Source organism: Haemorhous mexicanus, chromosome 17 (assembly GCF_027477595.1).
Source record: "Haemorhous mexicanus isolate bHaeMex1 chromosome 17, bHaeMex1.pri, whole genome shotgun sequence".
NCBI classification, from domain to species: Eukaryota; Metazoa; Chordata; class Aves; order Passeriformes; family Fringillidae; genus Haemorhous; species Haemorhous mexicanus.
The window spans coordinates 9,266,772-9,290,461 of record NC_082357.1 but is presented as its reverse complement, the minus strand read 5'-3'; the positions used below and the strand labels follow the sequence as shown (position 1 = coordinate 9,290,461).

Genomic DNA, 23,690 nt, shown 5'->3' with positions numbered 1-23,690 from the left:
TTCACCAATATGAAATGTCTTATTTGAAAAAGATACCTGTATGTGATTTTTCTGAGCTGAGATTTAAAGCTGCAAAGAAAAAGAGGCGATGGAGTTCTGACAGGTAATGTACTGTAATGTTATAAAGATACAGATTATTACAGTAAATCTGGTTTCAGTTGTGATTCAATGTTTCTTTTTACTGAATGCTGTGTTAAGCATCCAAACATAAGAAGTTAAGGCCCTACAAAAAATGTATGTACATCAAGACTGGCTTTTGAGTCACAAGATTTTAGTAAGATAATCACGTGAAAATGCATTACAATATTGGGCAACCTAAGTACCTGTCCTAGTAGGTTTGACTCTGATAGAACTGCTCATAAAATACTGCCTGTTTGAGTGATACTGGGCAATTGTAAGGATTACATGCTTGCATCCCTTATGTTAAAGTAATATATTGTATTATGCAATTTTAATGAGAGGTTTTTTATTGAATATTTGAAATACTTCCATAGGTCATACTTGTCCTCCGTGTAGCACAGGTGGTTTATATAATCCTTATCATCTGTCCTTAGACATTACTGCTTCTTTATTCACCAAACTTGTATCCTTTTTTTTTCAAAAGTACTTTGTTAAAGAGTGTGAGTCGCATTTCACTGAGTGTACCTGCTCATACACCAGAACTGCATGTCATAAATTATACAAACAACCAGCCACTGACCCCAGAAGAACAATTTGCTCTCATGGATTTACATGAGAAGGAGATAAGTAAGCGAGAAAAGATACCTTCAAGTGATGATTTAGAGGTATTTATATAATTTCTTTTTAAGATGAAAGTAGCAGCAGTAATCATCTGAAAGATATCTAGAAACTGTTTACTAAAAGGTAGCTGAGAAAAGCAGGCAGTACATGAGGATTAGGAGATGTAAATACTCAGTATAGCAAACTGCTGTTAAATATTGTCAACTCCTTTTTCATTTGTTTGTAGCTACTCTGATTTTTGTTTGCAAGTTAAGTATGTTCCCAAATGTGTAAGCTCTCTTGTTGTTCTTTTTTGATCAATAATTTAATATGCTGAACTGAGTTCTAGTGGTCTGTGTGCTTGCATCAACCAGTGGATGTATTGTAAAGATGTCAGTGCTTTAAAAGGGACATAGATAGATACTCAAAATGCAGTATATTCAAACTCCTTTCAATTACAGAAAAGTGATAGAAAAAGCAAAAAATACTTTGTAGTAATTAATTATCTGTCACAAAATTCATACAATAAGTGTAATCTTTTAAAAAATTTTTAGCGGTACTGTCACTACATATATAATGGAGTGCGAGAAGACATGCTGGCATCTCAGGATAAGGAAGTGGTGAATAAAATTTTAAAACGTTTTCCAACTCACATTTTTCCTGGCCTAGAGCCAGAGGAATTCGTGGCACGTTTAAAAGAAGAGATTAGGAAAGACTATCGTGTCAGCCTCATGAAAGCCATTGGTAAGACACAATCTCTGAGCAGTTCCAACTGTGTAGACATTAACTGCACTTTGAAAGCAAATCTTCTATTCTTAGCGTTCCATGGAGAATTCCTTTGGGGGTTAGTAGAACCACAGTCAATCTCTGAGAGAAAATAACCTGTGATCTTGCTATAGAGCATTCAACAATTTCATCTATTTATGAAATAATCTTACATCCCATCAGGTGGAGAGATGGAATGAAAAATTGTTTCTCCTGTCTCCTATTTTTAGAATCAGGACCGATTCTCTCTTTTTTTGTTTTCCCTTTAATAGTTTTAGAGTCAAATTTGTAATTTGGTTATTGTGCTGTAATTTATGCTAAAAGCATACAAATAATTATATGACTATGTTAGTTTTAAATGTACAGAATTCTACTTCTTCCTGAACTACGAAGATATAGTGGTTTTGAATGTAGGTTTTCGTTATATATGCAGTCTAACCATGATATATATGATTTGTTCTAGTTGATTATATCTTGTTGGATCCAGCTGAGAGGAAGAGACTTTCTATTCAAAGCACCCCACGCCCTTTTCCCCGGAGAGTTGTCTGTGCACCAGTCCCATGGCACAGCTCTTACAAAGAAACAAAAAGTTGGAATGAGAGCAATCTGTTCATAGTGAATTCAATGATGCCCACTTTGCAAGAGCTCTGGCTTTCTCAGTAAGATGGCTTGTTCATAGGACCTTAATGAAATGTAGCATGTTTTTATTCAATGATTTGGTTAGAGTGCATCTGCTGACTTCTCTACAGAGAATCCTGGGGGAGCCACTAGATAGAAAGTGGCAAAATATGTCTCTTTTCTAAATAATTACATTTTTTTGAGCCTCTTAGAATTTCATTATAACATGATTGTTACCTGCAATCACTGAATGAACATGTGTTGCATGATGTGAAAAGATCATCCCCTTTGTTAAAAGGTGCTATGCCTGAATTAAGATCCAGTGCTCAAGTAAATGGTGATTTAGAATTCACATCCTGGTTGCCGTTATGAACAATATTAATTCTTGAAACAGAATATCTTTAAAATGTTTGCAGTTGAATTTGCCCTGGGGACATTTGAAAATTGAGATATCTTATCCTAAAAAGTTAAATATGGTAATTAGTAATTCTGAGAGCTGTTTTTGCATTTAAGAAACATTTGCAGGAATTTAAGCTTGTGTGTTACAGGCTATGATATATACCATGCTGCTGAAATGCCATTGTTTTCCCCATAGAGTAGTCCGGATAGATACTTAATAATATGGAATAGAAGCAGTAGGTTTCATTCTGTATGTTCTTTAATGATGGATGCACTAATGAATCTAGAAAAAGGAGAAGGCAATTTTAGCAAAAAGTTAAGAGTTTTAAATACAGCAAGTACAACTAAAATTTGTGAAACCCTTTATGTTTGTTGATAGAAAAACCCAATCAGAAGTGCACTTGTTTGACAGCTTGGCGATAGAGTGATACTTATAAATGAAATTACATTTTTTAGTGTTTGTAATACACTTGAGGTCTTCCTGACTATATTTGATGGATTTTTTTTTAGAACAGTATTCCCTGAGGATCTCCTCTGTGTTCCCCTCCCCTAGGTACAGCCACCTGCGGTTTGTTCGCACTGCAGAGGTGCTCTGTGGCCAGCTGCCACTGCTGCCCGCAGAGTTCGAGGACGTCGTTCGAAGGCACTGCGTGGAAGCTCGGGATATCCTGCAGCACAAGTCAGTGCCAGCTCTGGTAACTGTGGATAAATAGAATATCTCAGGGTCTGGCTCACATCAGGGCTCGTTTTTAAAACAGATCTTAGAGATGACAGCAGTCCCAGCCGCAAGGCTGCCAAAGCAAAGGGGGGAATAGCCCTCAGAGGAATAAACACTGGGACACTGTCAGAGCCTTTGGAACTTTAAGAGTGCTTGTGCAAGAATAAATAGTAATAAAATATGAATAAATGGAGACTGGAATTCAGAAGGTTTCTAACCATGAGAGGAGTGGAGTCTATATCTGTAAAAATGGTTATGGAAAATCTTTTTTTTTTTTTTAATTACAGAAATCAGTCAATTTAAGAAAGAGAATATATGAGACACATGATGGAAAGTGTTTGCATTCTGCTGCCTGAGATATCTTCCAAACTTGTTTCTCATTTAATGCTAATAATTGACTATTGCTTCACAATCAATAAAACAATATAATTTACTATTGTTTTGTCTATTACTATTAATTTAAACTAATCATAGCGGTCCATTATAACAAGCATCCTTAGCTTTAAAACTCAGATTTCCTCTAAGTCCTGGAAGGTCTAGTTTTGTTTGATATCTAGTTATCAATTCTCTTTTAGCCCTTTGGATTTTACTCATTCTTTAGGTAATTTCTGAATTAACATTTCATCGCAAGGAGCAAAGAAAGACTAACAAGCCTTTAAAAACTTTGTATTATTTCATTGTAGGTGGATTCCAGCTTGTGCATCTATTTTTATTGATCAGAAACATATGTGGCTTCATTTAGCTCCTCAAAGGGACTCTGATTCCTCTAAGAAAGTTGAAGGCTACTTTAGCTCCGTGGCAGCTCTAATGTCATTACAATTGCGCGAGATGGTTATTAACTCCTTAGAAGACCTTCTTGCATTTTTTATGATCCACAAGGTATGTGCGTCAGGTATATGTATAATTTTCTGTCTTGCATGGAGATAATTCATATAGCCATGAAATCTAGTGCTCTTCGAAGGCTAAAATGTCCCAAATGGCTCTTGCCTCCATAAAAAATGGCTGTATCCTTCAAAAGCTTGTGTATACTCAGTAGATTTTTTGCACGGTCAAGAACCGCTGACTTGACTGATCACATGGCAGGTCTAGGGTTACAAGTAAGAGTTGGTAGCAGATTTCAGCTCAGTCTGGAGTGAGTGTGCATTTATCTTAGTTTAGTTTAGTTTTTTTTAGTTTAATTTTCTTGGTCTTAACGAGTTACAGTATTTCTTTGAAAGCACCGAAATAATCCCCTTTGAAGACAAAAGTGTGCACAGTCATGTGTGTAATCCTTTGCAGAGGTGATTTATGGGTGTGCTGTCCCTCTCTATACCCAGTGAGTGCCCTATATTATTTCAAGTAATGCACAGAATTATAGCAATAATCATTGCACCATGGGAGTTCTTACCACTGTTTTGCCTACCATAAAGTTGCTTCTTTGATGAAATGAGTTTTTAAAATATATATATAATATATATATATTTAAATATATATATAATACCCAGGATCTACCTTGGTTAGACAAAATTAATAAATATGGTTGGTTAAATACTGCATTGCAGAGGACCAGTTGAATCACTCGATGCAATTTACTGTTAGACCTTGCACTAAGCTTTGCCACTAAGCTTTGCATCTGGATGATGATTGTGTGGCTAATGGTTGAGTTTTTATTTTTTTTTTTTAGTTTCATCTGGTGGATTGGTTTGGGTGGGCTCTTCTATTTGTTTTGTTTTGTTGCTTGTTTTGTTATTTTTTTACTCATTATAACAGCTGCATTAAGAGTGTAGTCATGGATTAGGACTCCATTATTGTAAAGGCAATTTGGGGGTAGTGCACTTCTTACTGGCCATAAAATTAAAGGCAATTAAAACTAGATTCTACAATTTATTTCTGATCTATGTTATAGATTACTTTTTTAAAATTAATTTTGTTCTGTATTGTAATAGTGATGTACTTCTGTTGCTTAAGAGAAAAGGCAATTAGGCTTAAATCCAGTTTCTTAATTCTAGCTTTTATGGATTCATTTAGGAGTCAGCACCATAGGATCTTGTTTGAAACATCAGGTTTTATATAAATATCAGGGAAGAGAATCCCATTGTTGTGTAGTAAGGATATTTGGGGAGTTTGAACAGTTTAAAAATTTTTATTCCTATGGCTCACTTCCTTGTTCTGTAAATTTTTCCTTCTTTTCCTTAAGGATGGAAATGACTTTAAAGAACCATATCAAGGAGTGCAGTTCTTCCTATCTCAGATACTCATAGTCAAACTCTGTGTGAAAGAGCCTGATATTGTCTTTGAGCCACCTTTGGGAGCATGTTGGGAGTTAATCAGTCATTGCTTCCAGAAGATCCTGCAGAGTGCTGAGGAGCTCCCAAAGGTGCTGGATAAGTTATAGCTGCATACAAAATACAATATGAATAACAACTATCTGTAATATAAAAAGTTATGAATGAGGCTGAAGACTGACATAGAAGATAAAGATGAGGATTGTGAATCATGAACTGTGCAAGCTTTTTGGTTATAGAAGATATTTTTCAGATTCAAGTTATATTGAAGCACTTTTTTGATTTTCATATAGTTTTCACACTATGAGTAACCAAGTGTTAATTATGGATCAGAGCATTTTCACATTGCACTGTTTTTACCAAATAATGATTTTTTTAATGTGCTAGGTAATAGAATACTTAAAAAAAAAAAAAAAATTGCTATTCTGTGTCTTGTTACAGTATTTGTAATGATTTCCTTTAGGTAGAGAAACTTCTGTTTCCGGAATTACGAAGAGGTGATCTCACTCTCAACACAGTCAAACCACAAGAGTCATTGTTTTTAGAGTATATAAACAAACTTGAAAAGATCTTTGAAAGCAACATAGTTGGTCCACAGAAGTAAGTTTTGGCTGGTAACTCCATTGCCCTTCCAAACTCTAAGTTTCATAGTGCTGTCCATTTGACTTACTAGTTTGAGTGTATTTGTTTCTTTCTATAGAGGAAATTTGCATCAGAAACTTATGTTTGTTTTTGTGGTCTTCTGTATTTAAGGTATTTAAATGTGTACAGCAAGTACAGCAATCTTTTGAACAACAAATCACGGCAAGATGTCTCAAAATTTTTGGAAAAAGTTCCTTCTTTAGATGCTTTAACTGAGGTAATGTGTTCCTGACAAGTGCAGCATGTCCGTACAGCTGCTAAAACATCACACATGACTTCCTAACTTATTGCCTCAAGAACAAATCACTTATTTTACCCTTGGGAGTACTAGGGAGTGATCAATTTACATAGCCCCTTACTTCAGGGCTGCTGTGCAAGTGTAGGAGGAGGTTTCTTTATAACCTTCTTCTGTCAGTTTTGTTGTTCTTTCTTAGCAGAAAGGCTGCCCAGAGTATTTGGTCAATCTGCATCTTTCTTGTCTTTTAAATGTCTTGTCCTCAGTCAGCCCTGTCTATTCTTCCCTTTGCATCCCTGAGTTAGCATATGGCTAAATGCTTCCCTAGGCAGCTTGGGGTCTTCCCTACTTTGGCAAATTACTGTGCAAGGCTTTCAGCCCTGGAATCTGTGGATAAGAGCAGGTCTCTGGAAAGATAAAAATGAGTTTTCCTCCTTCTTATAAGAATAAATGATCCAGTTTGTTGGAAGGAAACTATTCATTGTGTCAGATTTTTCAGCTATAGACTTTAAGGAAAAATAACAGATTTATTATATTCTGTTCTTAGAAGATTGACAGCTTCACAAAACTGAAAGGAGAGATTGCTTCTATGGATATCACTGTTCCTCTGGCCATGTTCTGTCTGGATACTCTACAACTGAATGAGGAACTCTGCAATCGGACCCAGAATCTGAAAGACACATTGATTGAATTTGAAGTGATGGAAAACAGACAGTTAAATCAAAGGTACCTATTTGCATGGATGGTTCTTGGTGTCTGCCTGCACTGATGCTTTATATCTGTGGATGAGATACCTTTACTCATCTGCTGGGGTTTTTAGTGCTGACCAGACAAGTGCAAGGTGGGCAGCCTGGCTGAACGGGGATCTTGGGATAGAACTCACAGGGAAAAAAAAAGAAGTTCAATGTATGAAGAAATCTAATTTTTTTTTTCAAAGACAAAATCATTTTACTAGATCTTGCCTCTCTCTTCATTTACAATCCCAGTGTTATATCTGTTCTCTTTTTTGTTGAAGGATTTGTGATGACTTTAACTTTATTGCAAAGAGAATGAGTGAGGTGCCTCAGAGCACTGAACAGCTAGTGGAATATGAAGCATTCTTAAAGAAATCCAATGAAGTTACTGTTGTTAAACTGAAAAAGGATCTCGAAAAAGCAGCACACAGGCTGCAAATCCTCATGGACTATGCTGATCTCTCTGGTATGTCTAACTACAGAATATAAAATTTCCATAGAGAATATTTATATTTAAATAATGGGCTTTGCATGCCTAAATGTTGCATTTCCTAGGGTGCTAATGGAAAGTTCCAAAAGAGATAGAAAGGAAATAAAAAGAATTCAATAGAGGCCAAAATGTACCCGTGCAACAAGGAATGGTAGAGGAATGACGCAGAACACAGACAGAGCTTTCTGACCTGTTTTAGGTATTATCGGGTCAATGTTATGTAATCTGGCCAAATGATGTTGCACCTCTGTGTTATTAAATAAAAATTCTCCACATAAAAGCCATCCAAAAAGCCACATGCCAAAGGCTCTATGACAGCACGCAGAAAGTGTGAGAACTTGCATCTCTGCAGCTGAGGATTAGATCAGAACAGGCCATTTAGTGGCTTTGCTCTCATGGTTTGCCTCTCTTAGTTAATATGAAGGCTGTTCTCTAAGACTGAAGATACATCTGGAGAAGTTATTTTTAGTTTGTGTTTTTATCCAAAGCAAAAATGTAATTCACAGATGCAGTCTGTTATTTGCTGCACCTACAAAGGGAGAGCAGTTAAATGAATGCAAACCTGTTTTAGTGTCAGAACAATACTGTTTCCTTTAGCAGAATACACCTTGGATCAGACAATGATAGAAATAACAAGGATATTTCATGTTAAATAAACATGAAGTAAGACTTCATTATGGATGAAAATTAGGATGCCTATGGAAGCCAGGACAATTTTCTGTTACATTTTGGACTGGTGTGTTTGCAATTCAGTATTTCATAATTACATTTTCACTGTAGCTGGGTTTATAAAAATGTGTCCTACATTAGTTATAAAGACCTAAGTGCATTGAGCAAACAGACAAATATGGAGATGTGTGCTCATCCTGTAGTTGTGATGCTCTAGCTTTTGTGAATGATTCAGCATTTACAGATGGAGGACTAGAAATGGTTTAAACATTTATTCAGCTTATGTAGATACAATATTCATTTAGTTAGGAGTGGTCTCTCTCTGTGTGGTTGAATGGAATTGATATTCTGGAATACCTGTTCTTACAAACTGTCTCTGCCTAGCTAAAATCTTATTTAGATAATTTCACATTCTCAACTTGATTTTACAGTTTTGCTGTCAATCAGACTTGTTTTAGGGAAGAGTTTCTTTGCAGTAAAGATAATCCAGCCACCAGTTTCTTTGCTTATTCCTAAACATAGTTTAACTATTTTACTTGTTAGTAGCCATTCTATTATATTATAACCATTCTATTAAATCATTGGTTAAAAGGTATTTTCTTAAAGATGACTATATTTTTTATTTTAGATGAGGACATAAACCTGAACAGCACAGTTTTCCTTTGGCTTGATGAGATAAAGAAAATATTTGAAAGCAGTAAAAATATGTTGACTGACAGGAGGATTCAGGTGGAGAAGGCATTGTTTGAAAGGTATGGTGTTAAGTAATTTTTTTTTCACTGGGTATTTTTAAAGAAAAGAAAAATCTCATTATGAGTAGAAGGGAGATAATTTCAAAGAAGGAAAACTTAGAAGGAACCTGACAAAGTAAGGAATAAATCTAGCTTGTAGTATTATGGAGACTTCTGAAAAATACTATTGATAAGGGTGGATTTGAGTATCCCTACACTTAAATAGATCTGAAAGGAGGAATGGAGGATTGGTCCAGAATATTCATAATTTTATGTTGTTATATTGATCAGTACAACAGTACACATAATTTTGTTACATTGTTTTCACTCTTCCTTTATTTTCTCCAGGTAGTAGAGGTAGCAAATGTAAGTAAAGTAAATCAGTTGTGAGGGTTGAAAATGAGCCTTGAATTCTAATCCTGCGAACTGCATAATATTGATATAAGTGATTAGTGAGCTTTCACTGGCATCTGTGTTTTCACTAGTATTGAATCAGATTTCGTGTGACAGTTCCTGTTGTAATTAATAAAATAAGTGAAGCCTGAAAAGGAATGAAACACAACATCATATTACCTTAGCTATCTTTATCTTAGGTGTTCTCAGTTTAAGGAAACTCTTGAAGTTTATAATAAAGAATTAGAAAGCTTCAAAAAGCGCGGAGATATCGTGACTGCAGAAGAATTGAGGAAGAATACTGAGCAGTTGGAAAAGTTAAATAAGAATATAGCTGATGCTCTAGCAGAATTTGAGGTTAGTATTAATGAACTGAGTATGGAGTGGGTTACAATGTGCTGCATGAGCAAAAGTTTGGTTCCTGCCCTGTTTCTTTTTTCAGTGTTCTGTCCATATATTGTTAAGATAGCTTTAAAATTTCCAAATTCATCAAGATGTGGCAAATATCTTCATGTGCCTATATGCTGATTTTTCCCAGCTACTGAGTTGAAGAGCAAATTTTGGGAAAAAATATTGCAGGGAGTTTTTTAAATTGAGATAATGAATTTCAGTGTTTCCAAGCAGTCAGTAGTACCAAGATGGTATCCAGAGAAAACAATTCTTCTGGCAGAGTTGGCAGAGGCAGAATGTAAGGGAGCTGGCGTTTTTCCTGAATCATGGTTTGTGCACTGGAGCTGTGTTTTCAGTCCCTCTGCTTGTTCTCTAATTAAACCCAAATGTTTTTCAGTTATTTGTATAATTTCCATTTAATGCTGATAGGCATTAAATATACATTTTAACACATAACACAAATTTCAAATGCTAAAAAACAAACTGAAGACCAAGATTTCTAGATTCTATTCAGGGCTCTCTGTCCAATTTACTGTATCATCCTAAGTTGAACAGTTTGTCTCAGCTGTGACTCTGCTGGGAAATTAGAAGGGTTGTCTTTGAGAGATCTCACAGGCATTGTGAGGCTTAATTAATCTTCTAAATCACAGTGAGAGAATGAGATTTCTCCATATATGGAGCCATAAGGGTCAAGATTTTAATTAAGTCCCACTCAAAAGAAAAAATGGAACCAATTAATTGAGTTTAGAATTTAAATAAACTGGTAGTCCTACACATCAACACTATTAATCTGATTTAAATGCATCTAGTATATTTAATTAGTGTGAGTTTACAGCACAGATATCCTGTTATAGGTAGATCAGAACAACTAATTAAGCCCAAGTTTCTTAATACATGATTGCAATGAGAGGTGTTTCCACACAATTTAAATGACATGACAATTAGCTCAGTCAATACATGAATTTAAATACTATCTTGGAATATGTATCTTTATGTTTTTTCTGCCTGCAGCTCATATTGAATGATTACAAGTTTTATGAAAGGCCTGTTAGCATTATAAAAGCACAGACTCAGGACTCAATCTGAATTCAGAGTCCACATTTCAGACAGCATTTCTCTGTGCTTCACCTCCCTACATGTAAAATGAAAAAGACAATACTTTTTTAAAATCTAAATCTTTGCACATTGATTTTTACTGTAAAATCTTTGAATGAAGACAATGTCTTACCGTGAATAAACACAGCAATTAATACCTGTTTTGGTGGGAGCTCCCAGATAATTCTGTAAAAGGAAAAAACCTAATCACAAGTTTAAAAAAATCCTACAAGCCTCTCCAACTGAGGGGCTTACATTTCGATTTCACTGTGGATTGGAAACTTATGAGCCTTGTTTTCACTGAATTCCATGGTACATTTTCTTATTCTAAAATAGATTTGGATTTTAAAATTTATTTGAGTAGTAAAAGATACCCAAAAATGCTAGGTTAACCATTGGACTTGATCTTAGAATGTTTTAGGTTGGAAAATACCTCTATGATTCTATGAAAAAAACAGGGGAATTTTTGAGAACACCATTACTTTATGCACCTAAAATCCACTGGCCTGTGTCAACAAATCTGTCTGGCTTTAAGACATGCCAAATAATTCTGTACACTATTGTCTGTTCAGAAGTTTAAACAGCAATAGGAATTGTTGATGGGTATAACACACTTTTCTTTTTCCCCCTAAAGGGTATTAATTATGAAGAAGATTTGCTTGGACAGGAGAAGAGTCAGTTTCCTCTCTTGCAATCTATAATTACAACCAAAGAACCTTTTGAGCAGCTTTGGGTAACAGCATATGCTTTCCATACCAAATCTGAGGAATGGATGAATGGTGAGGCTTTGATGTTCATTTGAAGAAACATGTTATTTGCAGTTAGTTAAGTAGAAGCTGAGAGGGTTGATTAGTCACGAGAAAATAATTTTAAGGAATAAATGCTGTTAAGCAGTGTGAAATAGAGTTACTGTCTTGGATTTTGCATTAAGATGATTTTTTGTAACACAGTTGATTTCCAGTTAGAGGACAATGATGAAAAATAGCTGTAATTAAACCACCCTGGGAATCTCCTTGTGCTGAAGTGCCTGCTGTGCTTTTTTTATGCTGCTATATTCAGGACCTCTTCAGCAATTGAATGCTGATGAAATTAATGAAGAGGTTGGAAATATGTGGAGGACCATGTACAAGCTCTGTAAGAGCTTCCCAGATGTGCCTGTGCCCAGGCGCATGGCAGAATCCATGAAATTCAAGCTTGATAAATTTAAACAGCATCTTCCTGTCCTGTTCATTGTCTGCAATCGTGGAATGAAGGAGAGACACTGGGAGCAGGTACTTTAAACTCTGCTTGAGCTGTGGAAATATTCTTCCATAGAAACTGTCAGTCCAATATCTTTTATCCTGTGACATGATAGATCCAGTTTTTGAAATTTGTAACGTCACAGGCAGAAGCTTCTTTCAATTCATAATTTATTGTAGAAAAAGCAAATTAGCGTGTTGGACTAATACTTTGTTGGAATTTGTTGCTTGCTGTTTGAAAGTATTTTACAAAAAGGCATCTTGATAACAGATTTATTTCTTACTTTATTTTCAGATTAGTAAAATTGTAGGATGTGAAATCAAACCAGATGAAAAAACTAATCTTAAATACATGTTGGACTGTGGACTCTCAAAATTTATTGAAGAGTAAGAAGTTTAATCTAGTCTCATTTTTTAAACATTATATTTCATAGTGCAGACACCAAATTTTAGTTCTTTCAGGGTTTTGTGTGCTGTTAGAACATGCTGTAAAATCAGCTATAATCTAGCTATATTTATCAAGGTGTGAACTGTCAGTTGTTCTTGTAGCACAGAGGCATAAAAATCCAGTAGTATTCCTAAATCACTTAATTTGCTCATTCAGAATTTTCTGCCTGTATTTGTCTGCCAATTAATGTCAATATTTCTAACTTGGTGAAGCTGAAAGTGGAAAAATATTCCTTGAAGAAAGTGTATGATATTATTAAGAAATTATTATGGAAGGTAGTCTGATATGCAGCTATACCTACAACTGCTTTTTTTTTGCTCTTCAGCTATGTTACAAAACATTTCAAATGTATGTTTCATTTCAATTTAGAATAGAACCTATTGGAGGAGCTGCAAGTAAGGAGTATTCCTTAGAGAAATCAATAGAGAAAATGAAATCAGAGTGGGTCAATGTGCATTTTGGTTTGGCCAAGTACAGGGAGACTGTAAGTAAACACTTAATCAATATATATATCTGAAAATAATTACTTTGATTGTAAATACCAATTGAGAAATATTAGAGGATGTTGCTGCTGATTCTTTGTGGCCCAATTGAAAGTTGTATCTTAGCCCAAAGCTGAGCAAATGTCTCCATTATTATAACTCCTTTTATGTGGACTTAAGTATCTGGAGAGCTTGTGATCTCATATGCTCATGGAGTAACCCTGTCAGTCCCACCAGAAGGGGGGCAACAGGGCCACTTGATGGGCTGTTGGTGTAGTCCCACCTGACCATCTCTGACTGCAGATGCATTCATAGCACACACCTCTACAATGCCAGTGCTACCAGGAAAAACCAGAAGGAATTCCCTGAGAAATCAACAACCAGAGTGTGACATGATGGGAGGCCCAGCAATATGAATCCAGTATTGTGTGGAAAGCTGGACAGTAGCAAAATTTTAACTTGCCCAGAAGAAAGAAGAGTCACAGTGCAAAAGATTGAGTCAGAAGGCACCAGCTTCCTATCACAAAACAATCTCTGTCTGGACCTTTGAAACAGAGGTGCACAGAAGAGATTCCATTTGATATCTTCACATGATAGAGTAGGGGGAAGCAGGATGAGTGGTGAAATACAGTGAGTGCCATTGACTTACCAAAATGTGATGTGTTCACAGGACACCAACATCCTGTCTTCAGTGGATGACATCCAGCTTTTGCTGGATGATCACATTGTTAAGACTCAGACAGTATGTGGCTCTCCCTTCATCAAACCAATAGAAGCTGAATGTCTGGTAAGGAAAAGCCAGTTTGACTGAGCTTGCATGTCTCATAATAAGCTTTCCTCAAGTGCTTCAGGGTATTTTGACACGATAAAAGACATTAGAGAGTTGGTAACTAAGAACACATATTCATATTTTTTATTTTTTCTTGTCATAATTTTGCTTAACTACTAAATGTTTTCATTGCAGGCTTGGAAAGATAAGCTGTGTTTAATGCAAGATATTATAGATAGCTGGTTGAAATGTCAGGCAACATGGTTGTATTTGGAACCAATTTTTAGTTCAGAAGACATTATAGCTCAAATGCCTGAAGAGGGCAGAAAGTTTAAGATTGTGGATTCATACTGGAAAAACATTATGACAGAAGTGGTAAGTGCTAACATTTAATGAATTGTGCATTTTTATGCACAGCTGGTAACATGATTATTAATATCATGTGTATACCCTATTCTTTTCTGCACTTGGGTATTTGGAGTGGAAAATCCTTTGCTAAAGTCCAACAAATTCTAATCTTGCAGTGAAATTTTAGATTGCCTCATTGTTACATTGAGATTTCTGTAAAGCTGGATGTTGAAGGGTTAATCATAGTTCAAGGAAAATGAATTCTAAATGTTTTAGCTTTCTTATGGCTAAATGGTCAGAATTAGGTAGAAAGATGAATGATTTGTGCTTTCAGGATCTGGCTACTTCACTGACAAGGTACAAAGCTTTGTCTGGATACAGTGAGAGTTTGCATTAGACTTACAGGGTGTACATACTTTAGGAGCAACTAAATGGGTTTTTTTTCATGCAATTGTTCTCTAATATGTGACAGCATGGTTATTCAAAAATTTAGTGAATATGGACTGTCAGTAACGTGTCAGGGTAAGGTAATGGGGATAGGAAGTGCAATTTGGTAACCTGTTTAATTCCTGTAAATAAGAAGTTGAGTAAGAGGCCAGACAGTGGTGGTGTGAGCTGTTTGTCAAAAACTCTGGGAGTGTGTGGTTGTATGATAAAGGTGTTGAAATAATCAGTGTAGCTAAGTAGGAGTTGAGACCTGTCCAACAGCTCAGACTCTCAGAATGATGAGGCTGTACTGAAATAGAACCCTCTGAAGAGGAGTGTTATCAGAAAGAGAGAACAGGGAATAATTGTCATGTGCTGTGTCTCTGATAGAACTTACTTGTGAGTGGAAAACAATGTAGCAAGCTCAAGACACAGGAGCAGGTGCCAAAGATCTTATTTGCTGGTATTTCCTTCATTAATGTCTATGAATTTCAAGTTGGTAAAATTGATTGATAGTCTGAAAAGCAAAACTATCAAATAATGCAAATGTATTTAATACCATGAAACACACTATAGAGAAGAATTACAGCATTTTAGCCTCCTGCAGTATATGTGGTTGATGCTTACAATTTCAATGTAAAACTTATTGCAATTTTTAGCAGTTTCTGCTATGTGTTTGTTTTTATAAAGGTGAAAGACACAAAGGTACTTGTAGCAACTGAACAGCCCAAGATGTTAGACAGACTTCAGGAAGCAAATGCTCTCTTAGAGGACATTCAAAAGGGGCTGAATACTTACCTGGAGTCGAAAAGATTATTTTTCCCAAGGTAAATTAATGAAACAGGCCTCAGTTAGGAACAAGAAGCTGTAAGCTCTTTCAAACCATTTCTACTGAACTTAAAAGTCTCATTTTATAAACATATGTGGGACACAGTCACATGCAGCAAAAAATGAAAAGCTGTTCTCATCTCCAGACATAACTCATTTTCCTCAGTTGTGAAATGCCAGAACAGGTGGGGATGGGGAGGCACAATCTGTCTATCACAACGTAAACTTGGATTAGAAAGGCATTATTACTTACAGGGTATTTTTGAAGGAGCCTTCCCATGGCTGATATGCAATTATGTCCCTGCCCCACCCTCTTTAGAAGTGTGTGATGTGTGGGAGTTGTTCATAATCATGAGGAGCAGGATTCAGGGTTTTTACAGGGTACTTAATGGCTGGCTGGAGCCAGTTGGTCTTCTCTCCCTCAGTTTGAGAACCCTTATTCTTCCTTTGCGTTGAAATTCTGAAAAAACAGATGTGATGAGTTTTATAATATTAAAAATTGCTTAAGGAAAGGGATTTGAGATAATAATTTCCTCTCTGATACACTAGTATCTTAAGCAACAAGAAAACCAATTGTATGAGTAGATTATTAAAGGAAATTTTCATAATTGGAAAGTAATTGTATTTTTCTGGCAGATTCTTTTTCCTGTCTAACGATGAGCTGCTTGAAATACTGTCTGAAACAAAGGATCCACTTCGAGTACAACCACATTTAAAGAAGTGTTTTGAAGGAATTGCTAAACTGGAGTTCACAGAAGATCTGGAGATCATAGGCATGATCAGTTCAGAGAAAGAAATAGTTCCTTTCATAGATAAAATCTATCCAGTGAGAGCAAATGTAAGTGGGTTTTTTGAATTTTACTATATGAAATTAGATTAATACATAATACATTGCATAAAGTGCATGTTTTTGAGGGAATTAGGTTTAAGCCATTTGTGATCACATTGTGAAAGGAGTTTAGGAAGTGAGAGTGCAGACTGGTATTCTAGAATCAAAAGGATTTCCTACAAAAAGAACAAGACATATCAGTTTTGCAGTAAATTCCTCTGAAAGGTGGGGCATGTTGTGAGTTACAGGCACTCTTTTCCCTTATCCTGTAGGAACAAAGCATGCCCTGGGTTAAAATGAGCAGGCTTAGCTGATGATGCAATCTGTGTTTTTTGTTTAAGTTTATATGAAACATATCCAGCTGTTTCTTTAGCTGGGTTGTCTTTATATACCTGCCTGGAGACCATGTATACTACAGTATTACCAGTCATATTTTGGGTAATTTCAACCTTTATTCCTTTTATATACAACACCCAGATCTGAAGAAAGCATATTTAAGCCTAACATATTTCAAATAATTTGTCATTGAAGAGGAATACGGTCAGGAAATGTGTATTAACTCTTAACTGTTTTTCTTTTTTGAAGGGCATGGTAGAAAAATGGCTTCTGCAAGTAGAAGAAATGATGTTGGCCAGTGTCAGACAAGTTCTTCAAGACAGCATAAAAGGATATAGCCAGGTAATTATTCCTGAACTGGTATAAGTTAGATTTCACAAACAAATATACCTGAATAGGTTGCTTAAATTCTTAACCAAGGAAACATGTTTGAAGCTAAGTGGAATCCAGCTCTTCTTGTTCAATAGTACCAATTTGAAGTTTTTGTCCTGAAGTTTCAGGAAGAAAGGGTATTAAAGCTTTAGATGCTGATTCTAATTTATTTGCAGCATAAGACAAAAGACATTTGAGGAAATTTATTGTTCTCAGTGCCATAATCTAATGTGTTCATATGACTTCTTGTGTTTGAGATTGATTTTTTGGTTTGAGGTTCCTCGGAAAGAGTGGGTACTTCAGTGGCCTGGACAGGCAGTTATTTGTGTTTCCTGCATTTACTGGACAGAAGAAGTGTCTGAGGCTATAAGGAAAAAAGCTTTACAAGTAAGATTTTATTCTAACTTTCTGTTTCTATGTTCTGAACTCTGATTAATTAAGAGCTCCTTCTGGCAAAGAAGATCCTCAATAAGGTGTTGCAATTTACTCATGCAGAGCTTTATTTTGTTTTTCCTTTTGCATTGGGTCTTAGCAGAGGTTTGTTCCCATTTACTTTGGTGTGTTTCAGGAGAAATCCTTCTGAAGGAAGTTGTATTACTTCATTTATGAGTGATACTGGTGTGAATTAAAGTACCAAACAAAAAGTGACAGACCATTGTTAAACACTATATATTTTTATTTTTAATTCCTTTCTTTACATGGGAAGCCTCAGAGAAACAGGCAGGCAGAAAGCTCTCTTTACAGGGGGTGCAGTTATTTCAGAGAATCACAGAATCAGTGAGGTTGGAAGAGACCTCTGAGCCCATTGAATCCAACCCATGACCCAGCACCCCCTTGTCAACCAGACCCTGGCACTGAGTGCCATGTCCAGTCTCCTTAAACACCTCCAGGGACAGTGACTCCATCACCTCCCTGGGCAGCCCCTTCCAAGGTCTAATCATTCATTCCTTCTGTGCAGAAATTCTTGCTAATATTCAGTCTAAACTTACCCTGGCACAGCTTAAGACTATGTGCCCTTGTCCTGTCACTTGTTACCTGGGAGCCCAGTCCTCACCTGGCTCCAACCTCTTTTCAGGGAGTTGTAGAGAGGGATAAGCTCACCACTGATTTCTCTGGATATTGCTTGACTCTCCTGGTGAGGAAGATGCAGCAGCCAAATGTTTTATTTAATGCAAGAAACTTTTATTACATGTTCATAGTGCCTCTGTCACTACAGCAGTTTTAATGATCACTTCACTAGGGCTTTACTCAAACACATGCTCAGGTAGTGGAAATAATTTCTGTTTAATTCAATGGGCTTTTCTGTGATCCTATTTAAGCTGGGTGGATGAAGATTTATTTGGAGATTAAGTCTGTCAACAGAATGTTTGGGCTGCTTTTTAGATGTTGAAATAGAAAAGTATTAATAAACTTTACATCAAATACTACATTTTAATAATGCCTTTTTGTTTCTGTATTCTTACTGAATATCTTAGCTTTGAATTGCCTGCATTGTCTAACACCAGTTGAAGATCTTATTCAATATATCCAGACAGAGCTAAAATGTTTATTACTTTCAGAGAAAGTATCCTGAATAATACATAGCTGAAGAAAAATGAGAAGGAATCACAGAACAGTGAATCACAGAATATAAAGGACCTCTGGACATCATGTAGTGCAACACCAGTTTAAAGCAGAGCCAACTAAACCATGTTGCTAATGGACTTGGTCCCATATGTCCATCATTTCTTGTGTGAGGGAAGCTAAACAAAGGATATCTTCTCCTCTCCCATTGTAGAGTTTTGTCACTTCCATTAGGAAGAAAGATAAGCCTTCTGCTTATAAGCCTTCTTTCAGGCCATAAATATTTTTGAAGTGTTCATATTAAAATAAAAGGCCAGTATACCAAAGAGAATTTAAAATGTTTGTGTGGTGCCCAGACTACCATTAATATGTTTTGTTAGAGGGGCTGTCTCCAATGATTTCACCCACAGGAGCTTAGGAGCTGCTGGCTCCAGCATCCCATTGATGGCTGTGTTTGTTTCTGTGGCAGGATTTCTTGGAGAAGAGCAATCTGCAGATCAAGGACATAGTTGAGTTGGTGAGAGGAAAGCTGTCCAGTGGAGCCCGGCTGACCCTTGGGGCTCTCATTGTCATTGATGTGCACGGTAATGTGCAGCTGCTGCTCCCCTGGCACATCTGGGGCAGTGCTGCTGGGTGGACTGGTGGAGAGAGGCACCTAAAATGCTTTCTCCAACTTGAATCAGCCTTTACAGAGTTATTGCTCAGCTCTTTGGGCAAATGAGGATTGGTCAGTACTGCACAAGGGTCTCCCATCTACTTAGAACAGACACTGGAATCTAGTTACAATTAAACTGACTCCCTATGCAAATCAATTGCAAATTCCTCTCTAACATGAAAACCAGCCTCTAAATGTTGAATTACTCTTACATAGCTCTAAGTAAATGTTACTTTACTTAAAAGTTAAGTAAACTACCTCAGCAAAAGAGTCTAGATTTTTTAAACAATCTCTGTCCTACTCTGCAGCTCGTGATGTGGTCTCAAAATTGGTTGAAGACAGAGTCACAGATCTGAATGACTTCCAGTGGATTTCTCAGCTGAGATACTACTGGACAGAGAATGATGTGACAGTGAGAATGATCACAACAGAAATGAGATATGGTTATGAGTACCTGGGCAATTCACAACGTCTGGTTATAACCCCACTGACAGATCGATGTTATAGGTAAGGACATACTGTCTGTGAATAATGCTTTCTTTTTCTGGATTGATCTGTGTTTACTTCCTTTTTCCCTGTTAATAATAGGAGGAACCTCAGAAGCTAACATTTTCTTGTAGATTTTGCCTGAATATGGTAAAAATATTTACAATGTATAGCCTTCTACACCGATAGAGTAGAAATAGATTCTACTGTATCCAAGAAGGTGCTTCTGAAAAGAGGTTGCAGGACATGGTATTGGAACTGCAAAGAATTGTACAGTAGCACTGGTCAATTAATTTATCTGAAGTAAGACACACAGTTTGGGTATGCCTGCCTGTAAGATAAATGAGGTAATTAGAAAGCCCTTCACAGATACTCGAATGCAGTTAGCTTCCTGTTCCTCCACTGGCTTGCAAAAAGTTGTAATGGAAATACTTCAGTCCTCAAGTAAAAATATTCAAAGGCATTTCATACTTCACTTCTGGTGAGCCTTCAAGACACGAGTCAAAGCCTTTGAATGATGGTTTTGTAAAATAATCAAATCACTCCAGTATTAACAGGGGTCTCACTGTAGTAGTGTGTTCACTTGAAAAGCAATGTGATTCCCAGGTTTTTGTAACAACCTTTATGCTTTCTTATCCATTTCTAAAGATTGGCTGAATTTATAAAGCCAGCTTCAAGCTCTTGCCAGTTCAAGTACCACTTGAGGGAAATGTGTGCTTTTGCAGGCTCTACCATTTTGCTCATGGCACTGTTCATTTGCTTGTGTAATTGAAGGTATGCAAGGAGGATGCATGTAATAAAAGCCTTGACATTCCTTTTAGGCCAAGTGGCCAAATGTGACCTTCCACAATTAGGAATCACTTATGAGACAATGCTGACTTTTTAGGGCAAGCTGTGAAGTCAGTAGAGAAACAAGTGAATTGTTTTCAGGAAGGCCTGCATAGGGAAGTTCATGTCAATCCATTCAGAAATAATCTGATGTTAAAGATTGCTATTTCTAATGCCCATGTTCTTGATATTGTAGGACATTAATGGGTGCCTTGAAATTAAGTCTTGGTGGTGCTCCAGAAGGGCCTGCTGGAACTGGCAAAACAGAAACAACAAAAGATCTAGCAAAAGCTATAGCTAAGCAGGTACCAAAACTCCCTTTTTTTGCTTTCTACTGTTTATGTTTGGGTATGTAGATATTAAAATGCTATTCTTAAGCAAGTGCAGCTTATTTTGTAGCTATTCATTTACAGTTGGACTCAAACATCTTAAAGGTCCTTCCCAGCCTAATGATTCTGTGATTCTGTTCTTTATTCATAGGAACAGTTGGTAACAAGCTCACATTCAGGACTGTATCTATATGACATCCTGTTTTTCTAATCCAAAATAAGCAACAGTAATCCCTTCCCATTTTAGATGCTAAGAATTTTATAGAGGACTTTGTGGTAATACTGAGAAATGTTCTCTGTGTTTTTGTTGTAGTGTGTTGTCTTCAACTGCTCCGATGGCCTCGATTACAAGGCAATGGGCAAGTTCTTTAAGGGGCTGGCACAAGCTGGGGCGTGGGCCTGCTTTGATGAGTTCAATAGAATTGAGGTATTGTTTTAACTCAAATAAAATAAGAAAGCTTCAATTTAAGATACAAGAAGTTTTAGATTTAGACATGACAGCATTATTGCCAATTTTCTGCTTTTACTTGTGGTAAAGCCTCTTTGTTTTGATAATTAGTGACACAGAAATAGGCACTCTGCTGCCTGCTCTAGAAGCACATGTGGTGTGTTGCAGTGGTGTTGTGTTCTGGGTCAATTTAGCCGGAAAAAAAAAAAGTTCCTTTACAGTTCTTTCTTTTGTATGTGCCACTCATTTGTTGGGAAAGAAATGTTCTTGTCTTGTCCTTGGGAAATCAAGCTACAGGTGTGGAGTTGCATTTGTCTGTGTTCAGCACAGGACAGACAAATCCCAGTGGAGGGATTCCTGTAATGACTAGAGCTGAGTGTCACCAACTGAGTGACCTGATTATCAAGCTGTGGAAATTGACACATCTAATTCTCCCCTTGATCTTACTCTGGTCTTTTTGGTTTTCTTTAATTTGGTCACTGATGACTTTGGATAAGTTTTATCATTACTTTGATGAAATTCCATTTAAGTATATACTAGTAAATGTGGAAATTTAATCCAATTCTATTTTGTATGTATTAGTATCTTTAACTCCTTAATTTTTCTGGTTTTCAGCTGCAGCTTGTTTTCTAGTGAATTCAAGCATTAGCATTTCTTTTCCAATATTCTGTTACCTTGATGCTTTCAAACAATCAGCAAGGCTTAGCTATTATTTACCCTCAATTTTGGGCGTTGAGTGAATCAGTTTTTCTGGTCTGAGTTGAAGGGAGAGTGCTTTTAGAGGCCTCCAGAGGGAGTTCCTGTCCAGCTAACTTAGATGTCTACATTCAGGCACACAGTATTTCCCTGAGGAGGCTTTTGGAAGCCTCTGTTGATCAGTCTCAGTCGAGTAGAGCATAGTGGCACTAACTTTCAGAGGATCCCTTCTATAGACAGCTAATACATAGGCTCCGGGTGATTTTTCCCTGGAGGAATGCAAATAAAGCCATCAAAATATGTCAACAAAATCATTTTATATTGCTTCTCCAAGTGTCTTATGTTTTCCAATCTGTTGTGTCTGCATTAGGTTGAAGTATTATCTGTAGTTGCCCAGCAAATACTTAGCATCCAGCAAGCTATAATTCGCAAACTCAAAAAATTCATCTTTGAAGGGACAGAGATCTCTCTTAACCCCACGTGTGCTGTGTTTATTACCATGAATCCTGGCTATGCTGGACGGGCAGAGTTGCCTGATAATCTGAAGGTAATCTGAAATCCTGTTTTCTTGTAGAAATTAAACTGAATTTGTGACTTCTTGTCTGTAATAATAAAAAAGTCATCAATTGATTAATAAACTGATGTCTAATGGTTGCTTAGCTTAAGGAAGAAAATGAACATCCCCTCCCTTGCTACTTCTGCTGAGCATGGCCCCATGTGCTCTGGAATATCCCTTGGCTCAGCTATTGTGGCTGTGTCCCCTCTCAGCTCCTTGTGCACCCATTCTCCTGGCCGGTGTGCAGGGTGAGGAGCAGGAAAGGCATTGACTCTGTGTGAGCTCTGCTCAGCAATAACTAAAGCATCCCTGAATAATCAACTCTGTTTCCAGCCCAAACCCAAAACACAGCCTCAGGCCAGCTACTGTGAAACAATTTAACTCTACCCCAGCCAAAACTAACACAACTGATAACCTATTCAGGTGTATCCTGCTATGCTTTTCACCCAGCAGGTGAAAATGCACAGAAGAAAGATCTGAGACTAATCATATTGATACCAGTTTACAGCTTTAACTGTGCTCTCCCTAATTGGAAATTCTCTGGGTTTACAATGGTTTGGTGATCCAAATCCCAATTTAAATTTATTATAACTTTGTGAGTTGCTGAGACACTATGGAAAGACCGGTATGGTCCTGGTTCTTTTTCTGACATTGCCACAATTCTTTGCATGATCTTTTACAAAGCATTAACCACACCATGTGCTGGATTGTCTGTTAGGAAAGTGAGATGAATGCCACCTCCCTTTTCCTCTATTTAGTTCTTTAGAATTGACTCTTTCTAAGCATTTGTTACTGCAGTGCTTAGCACAGACCTCTTGAACCTCTCGATAAGATCAGAACAGAATAGAATTCTAAAGCAGTCTGGTAGATTTCAGATGATTCATGAATTCTTTGCATTCATGAATTTATGAAGAGATGCTATTCTTACAAAACAGGCAAAATTTATTACAGTATTCCACAGGCAAAAGTTGGCATCTTACTTTTTTCCTCACAGGCACTGTTCCGAACAGTTGCCATGATGGTCCCGGATTATGCCTTGATTGGGGAAATTTCACTTTATTCAATGGGATTTCTGGACTCTAAGAGGTAAGACATGCTGAATTTTCTACCTTAGTTGAGTCTGATATACCTCATTCCTCTATAAGGCATATATGTGTGTTTGAGGCATATATGGAAGGCTGTTCATGTTT

General features: G+C 36.7%; 1 protein-coding gene across 1 annotated transcript in view; it reads left to right on the top strand.

Moving 5' to 3' along the window:
• DNAH3 (dynein axonemal heavy chain 3) overlaps positions 1-23,690 on the top strand; it is a 57,104-nt gene that overhangs the window by 6,498 nt on the left and 26,916 nt on the right. Inside the window, exons 5-33 of the mRNA XM_059861594.1 lie at positions 70-103; positions 605-785; positions 1,275-1,464; positions 1,949-2,144; positions 3,056-3,181; positions 3,904-4,099; positions 5,397-5,576; positions 5,948-6,084; positions 6,238-6,343; positions 6,909-7,087; positions 7,377-7,561; positions 8,883-9,006; positions 9,579-9,735; positions 11,498-11,642; positions 11,923-12,134; positions 12,397-12,488; positions 12,919-13,033; positions 13,702-13,818; positions 13,996-14,175; positions 15,265-15,401; positions 16,039-16,240; positions 16,817-16,909; positions 17,216-17,326; positions 18,972-19,086; positions 19,466-19,664; positions 20,668-20,776; positions 21,114-21,227; positions 22,315-22,491; positions 23,495-23,586. Of these exons, the coding sequence (XP_059717577.1) occupies positions 70-103; positions 605-785; positions 1,275-1,464; positions 1,949-2,144; positions 3,056-3,181; positions 3,904-4,099; positions 5,397-5,576; positions 5,948-6,084; positions 6,238-6,343; positions 6,909-7,087; positions 7,377-7,561; positions 8,883-9,006; positions 9,579-9,735; positions 11,498-11,642; positions 11,923-12,134; positions 12,397-12,488; positions 12,919-13,033; positions 13,702-13,818; positions 13,996-14,175; positions 15,265-15,401; positions 16,039-16,240; positions 16,817-16,909; positions 17,216-17,326; positions 18,972-19,086; positions 19,466-19,664; positions 20,668-20,776; positions 21,114-21,227; positions 22,315-22,491; positions 23,495-23,586 (4,201 nt within the window). The remainder of the gene's footprint in view (positions 1-69; positions 104-604; positions 786-1,274; positions 1,465-1,948; positions 2,145-3,055; positions 3,182-3,903; positions 4,100-5,396; positions 5,577-5,947; positions 6,085-6,237; positions 6,344-6,908; positions 7,088-7,376; positions 7,562-8,882; positions 9,007-9,578; positions 9,736-11,497; positions 11,643-11,922; positions 12,135-12,396; positions 12,489-12,918; positions 13,034-13,701; positions 13,819-13,995; positions 14,176-15,264; positions 15,402-16,038; positions 16,241-16,816; positions 16,910-17,215; positions 17,327-18,971; positions 19,087-19,465; positions 19,665-20,667; positions 20,777-21,113; positions 21,228-22,314; positions 22,492-23,494; positions 23,587-23,690) is intronic.